A 22,655-nucleotide genomic window follows, 5' to 3' on the forward strand; every position below is an offset into this window, starting at 1 on the left:
AGTTTATCTTGAGGAAATAAATGACGATGCAAAAGTTAATTAGACTATAACATGCGCAGTCCGCTGCTCAACCACTGCGGACTGCGAAGAATTAGAAACCGCTGGGAGTAACTCATCCAGCGGCTTTAACAAATGGAGCCTTCTGGCCATTTTGGAGAAAGGAAACCACCAAAAAAAATTTTAAAAAATAAAAATCCTGGTAAAAGCGCACACCGGACTGCGCAGGGTAAAACACTCACAGAGTTCAGTTGATCTGTTTGGATCAGACAGATCCAACTGGCTGATGAATTAGCGCAGATTTTTCTGCAGATGGGAACCAGGAGGAAGTGCGTTCAGACCCCAGACACGTGTATTAGACCATTTGTAATTATCATATTTTGAGTTTTAAAATTATTTCCTTTGAGTAACATTTCTTTTTTTTCTGTTTATGTTAGTTTCAGGGTTTTTGTTTTGTTCATATTTCCTGTTTCCCATTTCTTGCTGTTTATTAAAGATTCCAGCAAACTATTGAGAAAACCTCTAAGAAATGTTATTATTCTGTCATTTGGTAAACATAATAAATGTTGGTAATCCTAACTGATTGAAAACAGGACAATGAAAATCTAAGTTATATTTTTATGTTTACAACTACAGAAGTTTCTAGTAATGAATTACTAAAATTCTTTCTCTGCTTCCTTTGACCAGGAATGAATGGCAGCTTTATAAAGCTGTGATTGGTCAGATGGATGAACCGATTCAAGTGACGCTGCTCTACACTTCCTCTGTGGGTGAAGGGGAAGCCACTGTGGCTCTGGACTCTCTGGATTTCATCGACTGTGGCTCAGGTGATTTGTGTTTATTCTGCAGCTCAGTTTGTTTTTTATGCAACCTTGTTCAAAATGTTTAATAATTTCATTATAGTTTTCTCTTTCCTGCTTATTTAAACTCAGTCATGCACAAATACTTGCAACATCCTCTAAAAACAGTTATTGCAGCTTAATTTAATGGTTCAAACAGCAAATATACATTATTATGCATCAATTAAGTTTATTTTCACTGTTTAAAAGCTGGAAAATGTACATATATGGAAAAAAAAACTAAGAGCCCACTGCACTGAACCCATTGAAAACCTCCTGGTTCTTCCACCAAATATGGATTTCTGAACTCTAACCGAGTTAAAACATTAATATTGTTGTTTCTAAATGAATATGAACTTGTTTTCTTTGCATTATTTGAGCTCTGAAAGCACTGTGTCTTTTTTGTTATTTTGCCATTTCTCATTTTCTGCAAATAAAAACTACATTTCTGCTTTGAATTTCAGAGACATGCTGTCAGTAGTTCATAGAATAAAAGAACAAAGTTCATTTTACTCAAACATAAACCTAGAGAAAGTGAAATCAGAGAAACAAATTATTTTAAGTGGTCTCTTACTTTTTTACAGACCTGTGTGTAACAGCTGGAAATATTGGTTATTGGCTCAAATTTTCAAATCAGTGTTTCCCTAAAAACAAGATTTCTGAAATTTCTTCTTCAACATAATTTTTTTTAAATTCTTTTTGCTTTTTTGACTCCCTACACTGCAAAAACACAAAATATCACCAACTGTTTTTGGTTTCTAGTGCAAATATCTTAGAACTCTTGAAATAAGACAAAATTAACTTACAAGTAAATTTTGAGAAAATGTAGGATTTCTTACTATTAAATAATTTCTAAAAATTGCTGAGAAAGTAGTAGCTCCACTTATAACAAGACATTTTTCCAATGTTATAAGTGGAACTAGTACTTTCTCATCAATTTTAAGGAATTATTTACTTAAAAAAGCTCCTGTGTTTTGCTGCAAAGTTACTTGTAAGTTAGTTTTGTCTTTTTTCAAGTGTACTAAAATATTTACACTAATCTACACCAAAATTACTTGGTAAGATTTTGTGTTTTTGCAAATCATCTGGTGCTCAAACATCAAATTAAAATCTCCAAATCTCTCTCTACCTTAAGTCTTACCCTCACTTAAAAGAACAAATCCATAAATTACCAAATTCTTCAAGTTCCCCGTCTATAGGATGTTCCCTGACCAGTTTCTTTAAACATCTGCTTCACATTACTGCTCTAAAATCTTGTTGCCAGGGATTATATTTCCTCGCTGTCGGGACCAGATCTGGAGTTCCGTCTGAATTTGAGACGCTGCTTTAAGTCGTCGGTGCATATTTTAAGATCAGGACTAAAGCATTACCTGACCTCCAGAGTTCAGTCTGTTAATCTTTTGCTGTGTTGGCAAGACGAAAACACCTGCAGAGGGACTTTATGTCTTAATCTGTATAACTATTCTCAATTATTTAGAAATAATATTTTATTATTCATCATGATTTAAAGATGCAGTATGTAACTTTTATAAAACATAATTGTTAAAATTATCATCATGTTTGTCATTATGTCTTCTCCCAGTAATAACTGCAGAAATACACCACTCAGTCAGAAACAACCAATCAGAGCCAGGAGGCGGATCTTAGCATTGCCAATCAGCCTCATGCTCCCCCCCTCCCCTTCTTCTCTGCTTTGCTACAGCCATAAATGCTAATGCTAGTTAGAATAGCATTTAAGTTGTGTTTCCACTGTTAGCACATTGAGCAGCATACAGTAAGGTGATTAACAGCACTAAGACCCGCCTCCTGGCTCTGATTGGTTACTTCTGACTGGGAGTGGTGCATTGCATTATTTGTCTCAAACCATACTGTCACGACATGGTGACAGTCTTTATAAATATATGTAAAAAAACATTTTTTAATAAAAGTTGCATGATGTAGCTTTAAGTCCGTTCATCTAGTGTGAAGGACTAACTTCTCTTTTCCATATGCAAACACTCATCGGCTCTTTTCCACCTTAAAGTTTAATAAAATGCGGTCAAATATAATCTCAGTGGTGAGAGTTAGCGCTTGTATTTTAGATCACATTTACCTACTGACAGGTTTCCTTGTTCGTCTTGAAAGCTGAGTAATCATGGAGTTGTTGTGTGACTGCAGGTGATGAGGCCCTGGACCTGAACCTCATGTGTGGAAAATCTTTCCACTGCGTGAACTCGGATGTTTGCATCGATCAGAGCCAAGTGTGTAACTTCCACACCGACTGTCCGCTAGGAGAAGACGAGGGGTTGATCTGCGGTGAGCGCCACTTCCTGACTCTCTGCGCCTCAGCAGCTTTCACACGACTTATCCTGAGAGTTTCCAAACAAAACAGAGATTCCCATTTAAACCAGGGGTGTCCAAACTGCGGGTGAGGGGCCATATGTGGCCCCTGGACTGATTCTTTAGTTGCTGCCAACTACAATTCAAAGACTACAGAGATTCAGCCTGCCAAGCAAAGGTGTTAATTAAAAAATATATTGTTTTTTATTTGTGTAAAATTATTGCAAACAAATTCAAATCTTGTATTTATATTTTAATAACCATTTTCGTTAATTTTGTAGTAAATAGTAACGCATTTATTTAGTGACTTTACTCAGAAGCAAACTTTGGTCCACCCAAATCTGCTTTTAATTAATTAAACCTGACTAAATACACCAAATATAATCCAAAAAGTGATTCTGTTCTTATGGCTGAATTTTCCATTTTAAAATGTTGGCTATGCACACTAATATGACAGATGTACACACCTCATGCTTTAAAAAATATATATTTAATTCATTTAGTTAAATTAGCATGCTTTGTAGGTAAAAAAAAAAGGTCTTTACATTTTGTATTTGTACTTTGTAATTTAGTTGTTTTATGATATAAAGCACTTTGAACTACCTTGTTGCTGAAATGTGTTATACAGATAAACTTGATTGATTGATTGATTGATTGATTGATTGATTGATTGATTGATTGATTGATTGATTGATTGATTGACACCACTGATTTAAACGGATCGTAAGTCTTGAAATACTGCTTACAGCTTCTTTCTGACAAAAACATAAAAAAGTATTTTATGTTTAGTTCTAGTGCATATACCTTGGTACACCAGAAATAAGAGAAAACTAACTTGCAATTAACTTTTCAGCAAAAAAGAGGAGCTCATTTTATGTCAATAATTCCTTCATATTGGTGAAAAATACTATTTGGGAGATTATTTTACTTATAAGAAGACATTTTCCCTTGTAAGTGAAATAATCTGCACTTAAGTACTTTTTCATCAATTAAAAAAAAGACTTTAAAAAAGCTTCTACAATTTGTTGAAAGTTACTTGTAAGTTAACTTTATCTTATTTCAATTCTACTAAGAAATTAGACCAAAAATACTTTGTAAAATTTTCTCTATACTCATTTTAAATGTCATCTTAAGTTAAATTCCTTGTTTGTGGCAAATCTTACAATCTTGGCAAATAAAGCTAATAATGATTAGTTAGCATTGCCTAATATTAAGATATTGAACTCCTAGTAAATAAAGGAAGAGTTTCAAAACAACTTTCCTAAAGATTCATTGCTACTTTTTACCTCCTGCTAAGAAACGTACCGACTCTTAGATTTGAAAACATCAATCATGCCGTGTAAAGAAACATTTTTACCCTGCTGCGACTCAAAAGGCAGTAATGAAGCCGAAGCACTCAGAGCTCCTTGGGCTGTTTGTCCCAGAGGGAAGGAACTGGGTCACCGTGCTGAGCAATCCTTTTATTTTACTTCCTGTAAGTGATTATAATAAACTCCGGCTTTTCAGTATAGGCTTTTCAGTATTCCAGGCGAAATGGGAGGTAAAGGGTTTGTTTTGTTCATTTTAATATATACTTTAAGGTAAATCAGAAGAGAATATTTTGTCCTCGTAGTAAGAAAAGTAAATTCTCAAGACTTCAGCAAGCAACAGAAAAATAACGTGCTATGTTTTATTATTATTTCTTGCTATATTGAGCAACATTTCAGACAAAAAAAAATGCTATTTGCCAAAATTGGAATCGGCAGGTCAGGCTTTTTAAAAGATCTGTAATCAGCCGGAAAACTGCAATCGGTGCACCCTTACTATATCCTAAACTTGTTGAATATCCCACCTTTACCCACACCTGCAAAGGTCAAAAGGTACCAAGAATAGATTAGAAATAACATTTATTATTCCTCAAGGAAAGATTCAAGTGTGCCAGCAGCAAAGTGAAAGAAAAGCCAAAGCATGTGGATTCACACAGATGTAAAAATATAAAAATAGTCTGTGAAAAGACAGTAAAGGCAAATTAACAGCATAAAAAATACATTGTGCTGTTCATAAAAATAATTCACTGAGATTCAAGAAAATGTCCAGCTGAGAAGAGAATAAATTAGAACAACTGACAGCGTGAGCATGAGTATTAGAGTATACTAATTGCAGGGTGTGTAGTTCTTAACTGAAAACAATTTCTCGACAAAATAAGCAATTATAATTTAAAACCCGTTTTTACTGCTAAATTACTGAATAGACACACAAGCTGAGCAACAATTATATTTGTTTTTAACCTGTTTAAGTTAAACAGATTTTAATTGTACACCATATATTTGAATCAGAAAAGCTTTTTACTGCAAAATTATTGAATGAATAGACATGTGAGCACAACAACAAACAGTTTCTGTTATTCAACCGTCAGATTGGGGCAAAGTTTTCAGTTTTTGAATGTTGACAATAAATTTTAACTTAATTTAAAATTACATAGAAATGTGGATTAGTTTGTGAACACTGTTGCCATTAGGACGTTTGCGCTGCTACACCATGGTTAGCATCGAGATGCTATTTTAGGCTTGAATAGCTTCGCTGATATGCTAACTCCTTTTAGCAGAACATGAACACAACAACAGTCCCTTCAGATCGTTTTTGAAGCAATAATTAACCCGAGTTCCCCAAACGAAAGGCTTTTTCATCCACGGCTTTGCGGATGTAGCTTGTCCGTCAGATTTACCGTCGTACCAGAAACACACAACAAAGGTTCCAGCTTTGGAAAAGACAGCAATGAACTATTTCTAAAATTAAAATCTATGTAGTTAATTTACTGAAATTAATCCCACCCATATTTACAAGATTACTGGACTCACTTCTCTGTTTTGATTTCTCCCCTGGTGTTTCTGGTGCTCTAAGAGCAGCATTACTCCTTTAGGTTGTGATCTGATGCAAATGCTTTGGTCTCCATTTAAGATGGAAACTCCCTCTCACTCCACTTCCTCATCTCTCCCAGAGTTATGCCCATAAATTTCTCACATAAATCTTTATTTCAAGTGACCATAATTTGAGAAAAGTACAGATTATGTCTGTGAATTCATTTCAGGTGAAGTTTCAAGCAACGGGGCCCTTTCAGATGAGATTCAGGGCAAATTTAATTTAATTTTTATAAAATGGAAAGGATTATTTATTTGTTTAAAAGGGACCATGTTGTTTAAGGTGAGCGCTTCAGTCTGTTTTACTAAATTCAGCTGCAGCTCTCGACAAGTTGCTGCTAAAAAACAAGAATAAAACATAAATCACATGATTAAGTTACAAAACACTGAAAAATAAAGCAATGTCATGTACCCCCTTTGTTATGTAAATTTAAGTTCTTTATTTGTGTGTGTTTGTTTTTAGCTTGAATGTTTGTTTTATTGCTGTTAAGTTTTTTTAGCCTGCACCATCTGGCAAACAAACAATGGCAGCCAGCCTCGTCTGTAATTGTCATTCAAATTGTTCATCCATGCAGTGTCCTTTTTCTGCAAACAATAATAAATGACATAATGAAAAAAACATGCAAGACAGAAAATTAAAAACACATGGTGAATATGCAGCAGTTGCTAATCTGCATGTAATCACAGGTTTCATTATTTACCAATATCTGTTTTATTAATTTAGCTGCCTGTTAGATTTATTATTACATGTGGGGACTTACTGTTTCCTACATTTAATTTTTGTCTTGACTTGTAAGTTGAAAATAAAGCCAAAAACATGTAAATATTTCACCTGCCCAACAGCAAACTACGTTTACGATATTTTATTTAAACAAAAATAGTCAGACTTTTTTGTAGGAAAGGATTTTGTAACTCATCATAGAGCCAAAACTTTAAAAAAGGCCTTGAGCTTGATAAAAACTGTTGTGCCTTGTTACAAAATGTTACAAAATGAAGTTTATTTTCAGCCCTGATTACAGGATTTTAGTCACTCTTTCTGTAGAAATTCTCGCTGTGGTTAACCAAGTTTAATTAACTCAACAAAAGTGGTGCACAAAATTTGTAGGATTCTTTCATTTCTGTCAGGAGCCTTAAAACTCAGTCAAGGAGCTGAAAACGGCCACTTGGCTGTACTTTTGACAGCCCTGTCATTTAATACTAAATGTGTTTTTTGCTTATAAATAAGACGACAAATATCCAACAACTTTTTCTCCAAAGCAGACTTGAGTGCATTCATTCCTTAAAAAAACGAATTTCTATTTTGTTCTTGTTGACAGAAAAAAAAATTGATACAAAAGATTTCAGAGCGTTTTACATTACAAAAGTTTGTCAATATTCTACTAATGTCAAAAAATGACACAATTGTGGTGTTTCCATTAAATTAGAAATGCAACTAAATTCAAATGGGGATCAGTTTGTTCACCCGATACGTCATAAAAAACCGCACCATGATCCTCCAACTACTTCCTGTCGTGGTCTTCTTCGTGGGTTTTGCCAGTGGCAACATTCGGTTGTTGATCATGTGACTCGTGATCTGAATAAAGTGTTTCTATTGCAATTTTACAAAATAAACCATTTTCAGTACCATTATCAAAGCCCCAAAACGTTTTGGCCTGTTTTCATTAAACAAATTTATTTTCATAATGTTAAATTGTGCAATTATGAGGAATTATATGGTTCCTCAGTGGAAATGCAGCTACAGCTCTAGAAAAAACTAAGACCACTTAAAATGATCAGTTTCTCTGATTTTACGTTTAATAGGTTTATGTTTGAGTAAAATGAACATTTTTCTTTTATTCTATGAACTACTGACAACGTGCCTCTGAAATTCCAAGCAGAAATTTAGTTTTTATTTGCAGAAAAAGATTTATTGCTTTCAGACCTCAGATAATGCAATAAAAAACAAGTTCATATTCATTTAGAAATAGCAATACTAATGTTTTAACTCAGGAAGAGTTCAGAAATCAGTGTTCGGTGGAAGAACCAGGAGGTTTTCAAGGGGGTCAGTGCAGTGGGCTCTTAGTTTTTTCCAGAGCTGCATTGTAAGGCAAACATTCAAGATTCCTTTAATTCTTAGATTTGCAGTTATTAATAAATGACTCTTTTACAGAAAATATGCCATGGTTTATTGTCAATCAGGTAAAAATAAGAACATTATCCAATAAAAATGTTTTTGTGTTTAATTAGTCGCAGCAGTTCGTTTAGTTTTGCCTGCCTGGCCAAAAGTCCTACTTAGATTTAGTTGCGTTAGTAAAACTGTATCTTGTGCTGTGGATGTTCTTGCAGCTGTGTTCGGCGTCTCGGTGAAATATAATAATCTGCTTCCCTGGCAGACGCTCTTCCCTTTGGCTCTTACTGCTCGTTTGAGTCGGATTCATGCGGTTGGGCCGGGTCCAGTCAGCACTCGGGATGGAGGAGAGTCGCTGGAGATGAGCTTCTGCAGAAACAAGACATGCAGGGCGTCACTCTTCAGCGCACACCAGGTGTGTGTGTGTGTATGTGTGTGTGTGTGTGTGTGTGTGTGTGTTCTGCGTATGTGATTTACAGCCTGGTTTTAGGAGGACTCTGCTATTAAAACGAATCACTGCACCGAGGAAATCGGTCAAAAATGACCCAGTTTCCTCTCCACCGTTCACTCCTCTTTTTGTCAGAATACAAAACATTTCTTTGACAAGTTTTAACTATTTTTAAGGATTTATCTAACGCTTAACTCAAGCTGGAAGGTACAGGTTTATTAAAAGAGGTCAAACTATTTTTTGTAAATTTCATATTTGATTCATGTCTATTTAGAAACATTAATACAACAGTGATAATTAAATAAGTAATTCATTCTGGGTAGCCCTAGACTCTTACTTTTTTTGGTGATTGTTTATTGTCAACACTGTAAAAACACAAAATCATACCAAGTAATTTTGGTCTAATTTCTAATGCAAATATCTTAATGTACCTGAAATAAGACAAACTAACTTAAAAGTAACTTTTCAATAAGATGTAGATTAGTTTTTAAGTAAATAATCCTTATTATTGATGAAAAAATTCTAGTTCCACTGGCTGATAAATTAATTTATAACATGGGAAGTTGTAAGTGAAATAATCTGCCAATAGAACTAAAGTACATTTTCATCAAAAATTAGGAATTATTTCCTTAAAACAAGCCTCTATATCTTGCTTAAAACTACTTTTTAGTTAGTTTGTCTTATTTCAAGTGTTTTAAGATGTTTGCACTAGAAATTAGACCAAAAAGTACCTGGTAGGATTTTGTGTTTTTGCAGTGTTTATATTTTCTGCTTGAACTGTGCAGTACTTTGGTTTCCTACGGCTTTTAAATCATGTAAATAAAGAAATGAATAAATGGTAAAGATTCCACATTGTGACATTTTGTTGTACGTCTGCAGGACACTTCTTGTACCTGCAGGTTAAAGGGAGCAGTCCCCTTAAAGAAGCGTCGTTTCACAGCTCCTTCTTCCCTCCGCCGATCTCTACTTCTGCATGCCAGGTCAGTACATCCATAAAGTCATCCAGTCACATGCATTTATTTTCTGTTTCTTTTGTTATTGTAAGTAATTTCTGAAACACCTTGTGGTTGTGCAGATGCGTTTCTCTCTCTACTTGTACGGGTTGTTTAACGGCTCGTTGCAAGTTGCCATTGAGGAAAACGGGACCGGCTATACGCCTCTCATCTGGGAGACACAAGGCCAGTCGACGGACGACTGGAAAGCAATTGCACTGGAAGTGACTGACCTCAGTCATGGGTATGTAGAAAAAGTATTTGGTCACTCACCAAATCATTAAATTCAGGTGTTCAAGTCGTCGGTCTTGATGCTCAATTTAAAATCTAATTATGATTTTTTAGTGCTTTGTGTCTGAAACGACCCACATTTTCAGCAGGTTAACAGCGCACTGTTTATGGAAGTAATAATGGATGGAGATGTTCATGTATTCAGGTTTTCCCCCAGAAAACCTGCCAAGCCTGATACTCGGTACGACAGGACAGATTTCCAGCCGGCTGCCATGTTTTTGAGCTAAAAATGTTTAAAGTTGACAGGAAATTTGAAAATATTTCTTAATAGTTATGCATATTTGAAAGATTAATACCTAAACACAAACTATAAAGACTTAAAAAGAGGCAATACTTTTATAAAACCTAAGATAAATTAACAATGCTAATCCTGGTGGCCCGCCAGGCTTATAATACACGGAGGGAAACCCTGGTATTAATAATTCATGTTTATTCAGCATTGAGAGCCGATTGTATCGCCACAAGATCATAACAAGATGAAGGAAGCTAATAGAAATAAATCACATCTAATAGACATGTTTGATTTTTTTGATGGATTGTTGACTGAAATTCTGTCTGGAGTTTTGTTTTGTTCTGTTTTCAAATTCACATTTTGTACATTTTTATACTTTCATTTGGGTCTCAACTGCATCTAAAAACAGTTCAAGTGCTTAAAAGCACCCAACCAGATGTTTTTAAATTTTTTTTTTCTTTTACTTTTTGGTGAGGCGTTTCATGAACCTCCCAATTATTAAGTCGCATTCGATGGACACTGCCCGTTACCTAGCAACTTTAGCTGAGCCCAGAACCGTTACCTAGCAACCCAAGCAGAGCTCCAACATGTTTGGTCAGCTTGTTTACAGCTGTATGCGCTGTACAACGGCTGCTGGGAAAAAAGTGTTTTGTTGTTGACTTACCATTGAGAAATCACTTTCTTCATTCTTGTTTGTTGTGCAGGAGGCTCCACTTGTGCTACTCAAAGATGTGTGGTTGTATGATTGTGCATCTGTTTGCAGCCATTTTCTTGTGCCCAGCAGCAGCTTATTTGGATTTAAAGTGACAAGCGGCCCTAAAGCAGCTCTGAAGTACTAAAATGTCATTATCTAAGAATAATTTTTTAAAAAATGTAAAGAAAATGTTTTTTATCGCCCAGAGACTTCTCCTAACCTGTTCAAGGAAGCATTAAAGGTCACCTTTAAGCTTTTTTGCAAAGAAAAACAGAGAAAAACTTGAATCTTTAGATCCTCAAAGCTTGTAGAGACAACATCTCATTTTCCCACCAGTTGTCAGCCGCAGTTCTCTGTTCTGAACTGTCACACACAATCATAATAAAACACAACAAAGTACTAGGGATCTGACAAAATGTCATCTGTTTCTGTTTTCTGGTCTATCATTGCTCATGTTACAGTTATTCCTTTGTAAGAGCTTCTATTGCTTTCTGATTTCTGCTTCCCTTCAGGTTCCACGTCCACGTCAAAGCCGCGTGGGGACGAAACTCCAACGCTGACCTCGCGTTTGATAACATCGCCATCGGCGCGGCCTGCTTCAAAACAGGTAGGCGTAAACACGCCGCCGTTGTCAAAGCATAAACTTTCAGAAATGATAAATGTGCTTCATAAAGACAGTGTGATGTGTTTGGTCTCCTGTATGACGCCTTGTTTTCATGATTGGCTGTGACACCAGCGCTCAAATGATTTGTTATGAATCGTTCACCGCAGTATGGCAGCAGTCAGTGCCAGCATTCTTCTCTCTGAGAGTTTTCGCACTCCGGGTTTAAATTCCCACACTTACAAAACCTTTTTATGCTCAGCTGTGAAGGAGCTGGTGTTGCATAGGCATAATTTAAGAGAAATGCAGATAAAACCTTAAAAGAGACAACTGATTATACGACAGCGGAAAATAAGAGTCTTTATTTTCCTCAGTAAGCACATGCAGAGTTTGGTAGTAACATTAACTCACTTACATTTACTTGAGTAACTTTTTAGGGGAAAAATTACTATTTTTACTACACTGTACTTTTTATTTTTACTTGAGTACTTTTATTTTGAAGTTTCGCTACTCTCACCTGAGTAAAGTTTCTGCAGTTTCTGTTAAGGTTTTATAAGTTTCACATCCCCTTAACTTTATATTTTGGTCTTTCTGATGTATTTTTTTAATATTAAATGATTGTTTTGATCATTTATTCAGTACTTGAATTGAATTTTTACTTTTACTTGGGTAAAAATATGTTGAAGCAGTGCTACTTTTAGGAACTCTAAACTGAACATTTTTGCTGCTCTGTACTCGACAACACCGTGCTTTTTATCTGAAGCCCTCGTTTTCCTAATTGAATTTAAAAACACAAAATTGGTTTGAGGGAAAAGCTTGGCTGAGCCCATCACAAACATTCCCGCTACTAAGTGGGCAGATTTCTAAGCCAGCATGCAAAGCAGACCGGAGGACAATCAAACAGCCATCCACGTTGTTTTCCTGCTCAGAAAATCTCTGTTTTTCATCTTTTCTTATTATTCTACACTTGTTTTAATAAGGTCGTATTCTTTTGGACGATTGTCCAGTCAGAATTGGATGTTCCTGTCTGTCCTCAGATCTCAACTCGCTGCAGCAAATTGACTTCGATTTCCTGAGTCCGCTTCCTGAGCCGTCGGTCACAGGTATGTACAGGAAACACCTGGAGAATTCACAAAGTCTAATATTTTAGCTTAAATATTGAATAATGCATACAGAACTCACATTTCAGATAATTCCACTTAAAGCTGCATTATGTAGCTTTTATTAAAGATATGTTTTCTACATGTTTGTTAAAACAGTACAAGACAAATGAACAGGTCGATCTCTTCCTCCTCTGTTAAAAGCACCAAAACAAAAACAACCAATCAGATCCAGGAGGAGGGTCTTAGCGCTGTCAATCAACCTCATAAATGTGTTGCTAAATGTGCTGTGGTGGAGAAACAACTTATCGTTACAAGAAAACTATTTATCCGCTGTTATTGTTGGCCAAGCTAAATAGCCTGAGCATTCATGTCAGGCTCTGCTGTCTGGAAGAAGCTGCAGCGTAGCACAAAGAAAAGGAGGGAATGAGCACCACCGCTTTCCCTCCTGATTGACAACGCTAAGACCCGCCCCCTGGCTCAAATTGGTTGTTTCTAGATATAACTGAGCGAAGGCAAGGAGCTGAATTATTTTCATAGATTATCTGCCTCAAGCCATACTGTCATGACATTTTGGACAAATTAGTAAAAAAATCTATATTTTTTATAAGTTACATCTTTACAACTTTACAACTTTAATTTTTTTAATTTTTAAGATATTTGGTCAACATTTAATCTTCTTAGGGTTGGCCAGACTAGACTCAGGGTGGTTTAGAATAAATATTTATTATTTTTATTTTCCAGTGGTGGCCATGCCCCTTCTGCTCCCCCTTTATGGGCGCCACTGCATTCTCTCTGAAAACCTTACCAAAGTCTCCCGCTGTCTTTTTCACATCATGTCCTTAATATTCCAGTTGATTCCAACTGTTTATCTTCTCCATATGGACAGAAGTCTCTCTGATGACGTGGTGGTTTAACTCGTGCGGTGCCAGCGGCCCCCACGGCCCGACCCAAGCCCAGTGCGACAGCACCTACAGGAACAAAAACGTCAGCGTCACTGTGGGGAAGGAGGGCCCCCTGAAAGGAGTCCAGATGTGGAGGGTTCCTGCTACCAATCGATACCAGTGAGTGAAAATGAAACACAAACATTTACCTTTTTATTAGACACAAAAACACTTGGTTCCTAGTATTGGAAACACGTCACATACTTTATTTAAATCTGAAGTCCAACATAATTTACCTTTGTAGAATAATGTGCATAACAAAATTAGCCTAAATTAAGGCTAAGAGCTCATTTGTGGCAAAGATTGAGTTACTCTGGGTTTATTTCAGATGATCCAGTAAAGAAAGACGTGACATAATAAACATTTTTAACATGTTTTTGTGCTTTTAGAGAGATAAAACAAAGAAAAAATATCACTGGTTTCCTGCTGTGTAGATACATGAGTGTGTGAAGAATTTTCCACTTTTCTCCAAGTGGATGCTCTGAAATCCTGAAATTCAATCTCTAAAATATAAATTCAAGAGAATATGGATACACTTTTTTTGGTCCAACCAGTCTAAAAAAAATAGAAAAAAATACTTTAATAAGAATCAGTGCTGCACCTCAATTCCTATTAAATACGTTTACAGTTTGTAACCCATTTTACCCGTGATCTTTTCATTTTTTCATGAGATTTTTAAACAAAATAATTGTAGTACTAAAAAGTGGCCTAACAGTACTGCACATTTTACCCCCACATTTACTGCTATTAGTCACCGAAAAGTTCACAAACTTCTTTTCTTCATTAATATGGAAGACTGATATTAGTAAAAGTTAGATTTCTACTCTGTCGTTACCATTTATATTTGTTATTAATGACCTAAAGGTCAAAGACTGTGATCCTATTGCTCATACTCAGTATAATTAACTGTTTTTCTATTAAATCTAATTTGTCAGTCAAGACTTATCTTCATCAGAGGAAGCATGAGGTAAGGGAACAGAAAAGGTTTGTAGGTTACATTACACAATCCCCATGCTCTGTATTTGTAGGTAAAAAGGTTAGGAAGATCCTCAGGGTAAAATATTTTTTATTTTGTATCTGTGACAGAAATCGACTGCACAGCTGTTCGCTGAGGTTTGAGCCAAAGTGTAGTTTCTTTCTGAGTTTAATCCCGTTGTGTTGCTGCGATCTCCCTCAGTATCTCAGCATATGGCGCTGCAGGCGGAAAAGGAGCCAAAAACCACAACAAACGAAACCACGGGGTGTTTATCTCCGCCATATTTCCCCTGGAAAAAGGAGAAATACTTCACATTTTGGTGGGACACCAGGGAGAGGACGCCTGCCCCGGGGTGAGTGGAAAAGCTGACATGCGTCCGTTCAAAGGCTGACCCAGATACAACGCCTTCTCCTTAAGTCTGATTCTCATCTTCCTACGCCAGAGAAATCCACTTACACAAAAAATATGTCTGGGAGAGTCGTCTGTCATCGAAGACAACCGCAGATCTGAGACAGGCACGGAGCGTGCAGGTGGAGGCGGCGGCGGCGGAGGAGCCACCTACATCTTCAAGGTGGCACAAATCACTTTGCTCTCTCTGGTTGTGATTGTAATAATAAAAGACTCTCACACATTTTGTTGATCATGCAGGCAAATCAACTTTTCTTCTTTATTATAAATTGGTTTGTCCTGCAGTTACACTGTAAAACATCTGAGCTGCATCTAGTTGTGTCTGCTGTCTTCTGCTCTTTAAGCCAAATAAATTAAACGAGTTTGAGATTTTGAACCTAAATGTGAGTTTGTGAAAGATAAACTTACAGCTGTAAGTTGTGTTTATTAATTTTAGTTGAATAAACTAGAGTTTTTATGTCAGCACTTAAAAAAAACTGAAAGAAGAAAAAGACATGAGTGGGAACTATTTCCCAGAATGCTTAGCGGCGTGTTTTTGTGTTCTGAGATGGAAGTGCGTTACATTAATCTGACTCGTGTGTTTTATTAAGATAAATGTTTATATTTAAGTCCTGTTCACACTAAATGTTTTTGAGCTGAATTCATTGTGATGTTTAATAAAATTCATTGTCAGATCAGAAATTTTGTTACTGCAATTTGAAACAAGAATTTAAATTATTCTAAAGTAAAATAAGTAGATATTTTAACTTGATATTGTGATTGAAAACAATGGAGAAATGTAGCTCTTTAACTGGCAGTTTTTTCTTGCATATTGTGAAATAATTATTAGTTTTAAGTTAAAACTCACAAATCAAGATTAATGAACTTAAAAATCAATGTTTAGACAACTTGTTTCTTGTTGTTAAATCAACTTCATGAACTTTAATTTCTGAGTTAAAACCAAAACAATTTTCTTGTTGACTTAAACGTTATTTTCCAGGCAGCAGGTGGACTTTCATTTTCAAGTTAAACCACCTTGAAATGTTTTTCAGTGCAGAATAGGTGTAGACTTACCGGTTTGTTGTTCCAGATGGAGGGTGGTGAGCTGGTTCCTTTGCTGATTGCAGCTGGTGGGGGAGGAAACGCCTACCTGGAGGACCCGGAGTCCAGTCTGGACCAGATGCCTCCAGAGCAGTTTGAGAACAGCACCGCGGCCCGCGGCACCAACGGTCAGACTGGAGCAGCAGGTAGGCCGCCAATAAATCTGAGTTTTATACCTTTAATAGCATTTAATGTTATGAAAAACAAAAAAAAGGGGAAAAACCGCAGTCATAACAAACCTGCATTGGGTCAAAACCAACCATTTACTGCGTTTATCCTGAGTGTTTCTGATCACCTGAAATGTAAACAACCAGGATCTAATATTGAACAAGGAAGAGACCAACCACTTCCTTCCTACATTTCGTTTCAGCACAACATCAAAAATTTCTATTTCAATCTCTGAACTTTATCAGTTTGTTTTGATGTTGTGTGCTTTTCTCAAGGCTGTGCAGCTGTTTGGTCTCATTATCCTGGGCTGTCATTGCATCATGCATGACTGAATGCTACAGCCTAAATTATTAAATATTGCTACAGGCTCTGCTGATTTTTGACATGTTCTGAAGTTTATGACCCCATAAATTATTTTCCTGCTCTTTTTTTCTTTTGATTCCAATCTTCCTTTCCAGAGTTTTATCAAACAAAACAGTTTTAATCCACTTCAGTAATTTAAATAACTTGTTTGCTTGATGTAAACTGGTAGTTAGCAGAAAACAAAAGGGGAAACATTTTTTTGTGCCTAACCTAGTGGATATTTCTTAATATTACTGCACTCTAGTAAGTTTTTACACTTTATTAAAAAGGCTACAGCTAAATACTTTTTCTTTAATGCATCGACAAAATAAAGTTTTTGGTTTCTAGTTAGAAAATAGTGAGGGATGCTTTTTTGTCGTCACACATAAACAAACAAAAAGAGAAAAACTTTAAAGCTCTGACTCCGTAACTTATGGTCACATTTTGCTGAAATATATTCAGAAAAGATGATTGCTTCTTTTATATCAAAATATAATTTCCTCTTATGACATGTTCATTCAACCGTTTAAAGCACAAAGAAGCAGATTCCTCAGTGAGACGAAGCTTTCACTCTGATTCGGTAAACATTCACTGACCGTGGGAGAGGAAAGTGACAAAGAGGCGAATATGAAAAAACCTTCAGAGCTGGAACTACTCAGTTACTTCCACTTTTTTGTAAAAACTATAATTTTGCTTTGTTTTTATTTCGCTGTACATTTTACTTTTGCTTGAGTAAAATTTCTACATCACTGTCAGTAACTTCACTAAATGAACAACAATATTTTTTACTTGTTTTTTATTTATTGTTGTTTATTTTGTAGATTTTTTAAAATAGATATTTAAAAATCTAACTTTTGAATATTAGATTTTTGTTGTTTGATAAAGTATAAAAATGTAAAAAATGTATTTGCTACTTTTTTATTGTTGAGTAATTTTACCATGATTTATCGCTTCACTTACTTGAGTTCAGTTACTGTGAGGAACTTCACTGAATTAATAAATATGATATTTTAAACAAAAATTCACCAGACACACCTGCAGTTTCTGTTAAAGTTTCATAAGTTTTGTATTGAAAGAAACTGATTTTGAAAATTGATTTCATAGCTGTTATTTATATAAATTATTTTCTCTAAAATACAAACATTTTCACACATTTTGCTTTGTTTGATGTAATCTTTAAACATTAATTGACATGTTTTGATTAGTTATTTAGTACCTGAATTTCTCTTTTACCCTTGGCTACTTTTTACTTTTGTTTACTTGAGTAAAAATATGTTGAAGTACTGCTACTCTTACTTGAGTAAGTGTTTTGGGTATACTCGTTGAGTCATGAGGGGTTTTTGTTTCCTGAAAGGTGGAGGAGGTGGTTGGAAGGACACCCTCAGTCTTCATCAGAGCGCTGGCAGATCACTGGTGGAAGGAGCAGTGGGCGGGACTTCCTGTCCGCTGGCTCTGTCAAAGCTCAGCTGGTCAACGTATGGCGGGTTTGGAGGAGGAGGAGGAGCCTGCACAGCAGGAGGCGGCGGCGGCGGATACAGAGGTGAGCAGAACCTCTATTTGAGTTGTTTTTTTTTGTTTGTTTTGTCTGTTTTTCATCCGGATGAATAAAAACATCCCAAATCCCTAAAAAACAACCAAAAAAACAAAACAAAAAAACACCCAGCCATTTTTTGGCAAGCAGTGAATGGCTTTTGGTGTCTGAAAAATGAGTCATTCCAAAAACCTCCCAATTGTTGTTGTTACCTAGCAACCTCATCAGAGTTCCGCCTGCTACCTAGCAACCCAACCTGAGCACCAGCTTGTTTAGTCAGCTGGTTTCTGTATACGCTGTACAATGGCTGCTGGAAAAGAGAAGTGTTTTGTTGTTGACTTACCATCCAGAAACCACTTGCTGCGTTTTTGTTGCTTGTGCAGGAGGCTCTACTAATGCTTTTCAAAGATGTACAATTGTATAATAGCGCATCTGTTTGGAGCCATTTTCATATAAAAGTGTAAATGTTGATTTTGGGGGGGGTGTGGTCAGCTACATCTTAATTGGATTTAAAGCAACAAGATGCGCTAAAGCAGCTCAAAATGCAGAACGGAGAAGATAGAAATCTTGTTATCTTAGAAGGATTTTGATCAAAAAATGTATTGAACATGTTTTGTATTGGCCATAGAAGCATAATAGATCACCTTTAAACTGTCCTTCCATGTCACAATCAGAGATTAAAGTTACTGACTGCATCGTCATAAAACGTGGAAAAGTTTAAGGAGTGCAAAAAAATTCATCAAAGCAATAAAACAGATGGAAGCAGAGAAACTGAAACTCTGAATGATTCATGTGCCAAGAGGTCAAAGGTGAAAATGTTTGTGGTTGTAAGAAAATGAGACTCAGAGGGACAATTAAAAAAACAAAAGCGGGTTGTGAAATGGAAGTTGGACGTTTAATTATTATGACAGCTTTGTGAGGAGATTTGAACCTTCTGGACTGACATTTTAAATCCAACAGCCTCACATTGTCTGAACTTTCTTCTTCACAGGAGGCGACGCTGCGCTGACAGATGACATCAACGCCGACGGCCAGAACGGCGTTTCCTTCATTCATCCGATGGGAGAGATTTTCTTACAACCTCTGGCAGGTGAGACTCAAACTGACATCCTGCAACTGTCTAAGAATTACAATAATTAGTGTGCCTTCTGTTTTATTTCTCTATTATGTTCTTTTTGTCTGTCTTAAAGCGAAACTGAAGAGTCGGAATCATAAAAAGCACTAAAGTCGATGCATATCTAAATATTAACGACACCTTGCAGCGATAAGTTGACGTTAAGTGCACTTATTCACCGAAGTTTCCTGAAAACACTTAGATTGCAAATATTAATAAGTGGAAACAGAGGCAAAGCTGGCATAAAAGGCAGCAGGTTAAAGAATGTCACAGCGGGTAAATTAAATAAAAATTGTGTGGCACTGCGGGCAACCGTAGCTTCTGTGATTACAGCTGTAACTATGCCAACGTTCCCCAATAAGTGCAGAGCTGCAGAGCAGCTCAGTCAGAAATGCTGCGAGATAATAAAAAATGTTCATGACTGTCCAGAGAGATATAAAAATGTGTTTTCAGTCAATAATTCTTGAAATAAAAAACTAGCTCCACTGGCAGATTTTTTCACTTAAAACAAGAAAAATGTCTTGTTAAAATAAATTTTTATTTAGTATTCAATGCCGCTAAGCATCCTGGGAAATAGTTCCAACTCCTGTCTTTTTCTTCTGTCAGTTTTTTAAGTGCTAACCTAAAATCTCTAGTTTATTCGACTAAAATTAATAAAAAGTTAAAACAACTTACTGCTGTAAGTTTATCTTTCACGTTTTGGTTAAAAATCTAAAACTCGCTAAATATATTTGACTTAAAGAGTAGAAGATAGTAGACACAACTAAATGCGGCTCAAATGTTTTACAGTGTAGACAGATGTTTTGGTAAGGTTTTGTGTTTTTGCAGTGTGCAGCTTAAACATGATATTTGAGGGATAAAATTAAAAAGTTATCATGTAAACTGAATAAACTTTAATTTTAATCAACAGTTTATTAGTTAATAAGAAGTTCAAGGCGTTTTAGAGCCTAGAATAAGGAGTTATAGCACTTAAAGTTTGTTTAAAAGGGGTAAGACTAGAAAAAGAAAGACAAATCTAATTATCTGAGCCAACTTTGATCCCTTCTGTAACATTGGAACCAAATTAAACCAAAAGTACTTGGTAAGATTTTGTGTTTTTGCAGTGTTTGTGTGCCTGTTCTTCTGTGTCCATTTAGGTTCAAAACCTAAAACTCACAAAATTTATTTAACTTAAAGAGTAGAAGATGGCAGACACAACTAAATGCAGCTCAAATGTTTTACACTGTATGTCCCAACATGTGAAAATAAACTTTGCATATGAAGTTTATCCTTCCAGAAGATTTTCCTGTAAAACTAAACTCATTTGGTCAGTAAACTCCGAAGCGCCCAGCAGCCTGGATGTATGGCGTTCTCCGTTGTTTATGTTGAGATCGGCGGCCATCTGATTCTCATTAAGTCCGGCTGAGGAACAGGAAAGCAGTCGGCTAATTCGCGGCCTCGTGCAGCCGGTTGCCCCCGGCGCCGGCAGACAGACGGACGTCCTTCCTCCCCTGAAAGACGTTATTGTTCTGCTGAGCGCTGCTCCCAAACACAACGACTGGATCAGCAACATAAAACGCCTGCTATGAAAAAAAGCGGGTCGTTATCATGATAATTCAATTTGAAAGCCAATATGTTTATCTGTCATGTGCTTCAGTTGTCCTCTTATCTGTAATTTAGGGTGAAGTTTATTATACGACACAAGACACAAGCTGATATTCCCCTCTGTTGGTGGAGAAACAATGAAGCTCTGTGTTGTTGTAATTTTAGATTTAAAATGGCTATGAATGCATGTCACTGGGGCTGAATGGCAAATAAAGGCAACGCAAACAATTAATAGTTTAACCTTCAGAGGAAATTGATTTTTAAAGAAATGACTAGTTATAAAGTTCAGCAGGAGGTGAAATATATTCAGAAACTCTGTAAATTTTGTTTATTTTATCAAACAAATGGACACATGGATATTTGATTAAAATTTTTAAAATCATTACTATTATTAATTTACAGATTAGTGCATACAAAAAGCATTACTAACAAACAGATGTATGTAAAATTAGAGAACAAAAACATTTAAATAATAACAATAAACAATATGTTTCATTTGTAGGCGCCTTTCTCGACATTCAACGTCACCTTACATAATTTAACATAAAAACAGACATAAAATTAAAATAGATAATAAGATTAGGTACAAAATAAGACTTAAAAAGATGCAGTTGTAATCAAAGGGTGTCTTAAATTTTAACATTTTAAGACAAACACATTTATTCACATTAGAAATGTAAAAAAAATTACAGTTGAGTTCGCCATGTGGAGAATAAAAGAGCTGACTGAAGCCTTCAGAAAGGAGATTGCTGCAGCTTATAACTGTGCAGAAAATAGTCTAGAAGTAGAAAATATTTTTTTAAAATCACAAACATGCCCCTGCAAGACCCTGAAGACAAATTTACCCCAAAAGCAGACCGCAAGATGCTAAATGAAGATGCCAAAAACACTAAAATAAGTGAGAACACTGGTTAAAAAAAGAAAAAAAGTCTCTAATCTACGGTAAAATACCTGCATCTGTGACCACCAGAATTTTACCTATTTATACAGATTTTACCGTATTTGCCAATTTTTTACAGTAAATTACAGACTTTTTTTTACAGTGTATAGCTTACAAAAAATAAATTCACTGATAAATTCATGTATAAAAGAGCTAAAAAATATTAGTCATTAATATGTCACCATATAAACATAATAATATGTGTTTTTTATGACAACACAACTATATTATTCTATTTAAACCAGTCAGTAAAATAAAATATCAAATCATTTCCAATTAAATAAATTTAATCCCAAATTAAGCAGTAAGATTTCAACATATTCTTCAGATTAAAGTATAATCTTTATTTTATGTGCACATAATTATGTTTAAAGTGAGTCAAAAATGATTTTCTCAAGAATTTTGTAAATATTTGCTAAGAAAATATTAAAAAAACAACAATCCAAAGGTAACAGCAAAGTTATGAATGCTACAATTTACATATTGAAATGGTTAATTTTTTAATGGATAAGAAAACTAAATAGATTGTTATTTAAGCTGCTTGATATCCTTGTACATAACTATTGTTCCCTGTTTGAACCAGGCTGTCATGGCGGTTTTTAAGTGTTTTCAGATGTTCTGCAACCTGATCGCTGCAGCTCCCACAAACCATGTTCACCACTCGTTTATTTATCTTGTTTTTGTTTTTTTGGACTGTTTTCATTTTTGAGCCGACTGTGGAGTGGAAAAACCTCATGCAGGAACTCCAAACCACTGGACCTCAGAGCGTCTGTCATCATGTTAAGGAAACAATCGGAGAAACGAGCAACATCTGAGATAAAAATGGAAAACCAGAAAAGAAACAATGAAAACAACATGCAGCTGAAACCACCAAGCATATTCTGGAGAAACAGGAACACGGTTTCTCTCTGTCCGCCTTTAAATCAGACTTCAGCAGCAGTTTTCCTGTCCAAGGCAGTTAAGATTAAACACACTAACATCCATCTTTATCCCTGGTTTCCACTCACTTTCACCCAGTTTAGCTCATAATAACGTCACAGTTTGTCAAAAC

General features: G+C 35.7%; 1 protein-coding gene across 2 annotated transcripts in view; it reads left to right on the forward strand.

Annotated features, from left to right (window-relative positions):
* The window catches only part of ltk (leukocyte receptor tyrosine kinase), a 79,645-nt gene that overhangs the window by 42,200 nt on the left and 14,790 nt on the right, over positions 1-22,655 (forward strand). For both annotated transcript variants that reach the window (XM_016675956.1, XM_016675957.1), the window contains 13 exons: positions 685-824; positions 2,994-3,131; positions 8,425-8,574; positions 9,487-9,587; positions 9,683-9,843; positions 11,329-11,423; positions 12,455-12,520; positions 13,407-13,581; positions 14,639-14,789; positions 14,880-15,008; positions 15,915-16,071; positions 17,790-17,975; positions 18,958-19,056. In XM_016675956.1, coding sequence (XP_016531442.1) covers positions 685-824; positions 2,994-3,131; positions 8,425-8,574; positions 9,487-9,587; positions 9,683-9,843; positions 11,329-11,423; positions 12,455-12,520; positions 13,407-13,581; positions 14,639-14,789; positions 14,880-15,008; positions 15,915-16,071; positions 17,790-17,975; positions 18,958-19,056 — 1,748 coding nt within the window. The remainder of the gene's footprint in view (positions 1-684; positions 825-2,993; positions 3,132-8,424; positions 8,575-9,486; positions 9,588-9,682; positions 9,844-11,328; positions 11,424-12,454; positions 12,521-13,406; positions 13,582-14,638; positions 14,790-14,879; positions 15,009-15,914; positions 16,072-17,789; positions 17,976-18,957; positions 19,057-22,655) is intronic.

Source organism: Poecilia formosa, unplaced genomic scaffold (genome assembly GCF_000485575.1).
Source record: "Poecilia formosa unplaced genomic scaffold, Poecilia_formosa-5.1.2 Scaffold123, whole genome shotgun sequence".
Lineage (NCBI taxonomy): Eukaryota > Metazoa > Chordata > Actinopteri > Cyprinodontiformes > Poeciliidae > Poecilia > Poecilia formosa.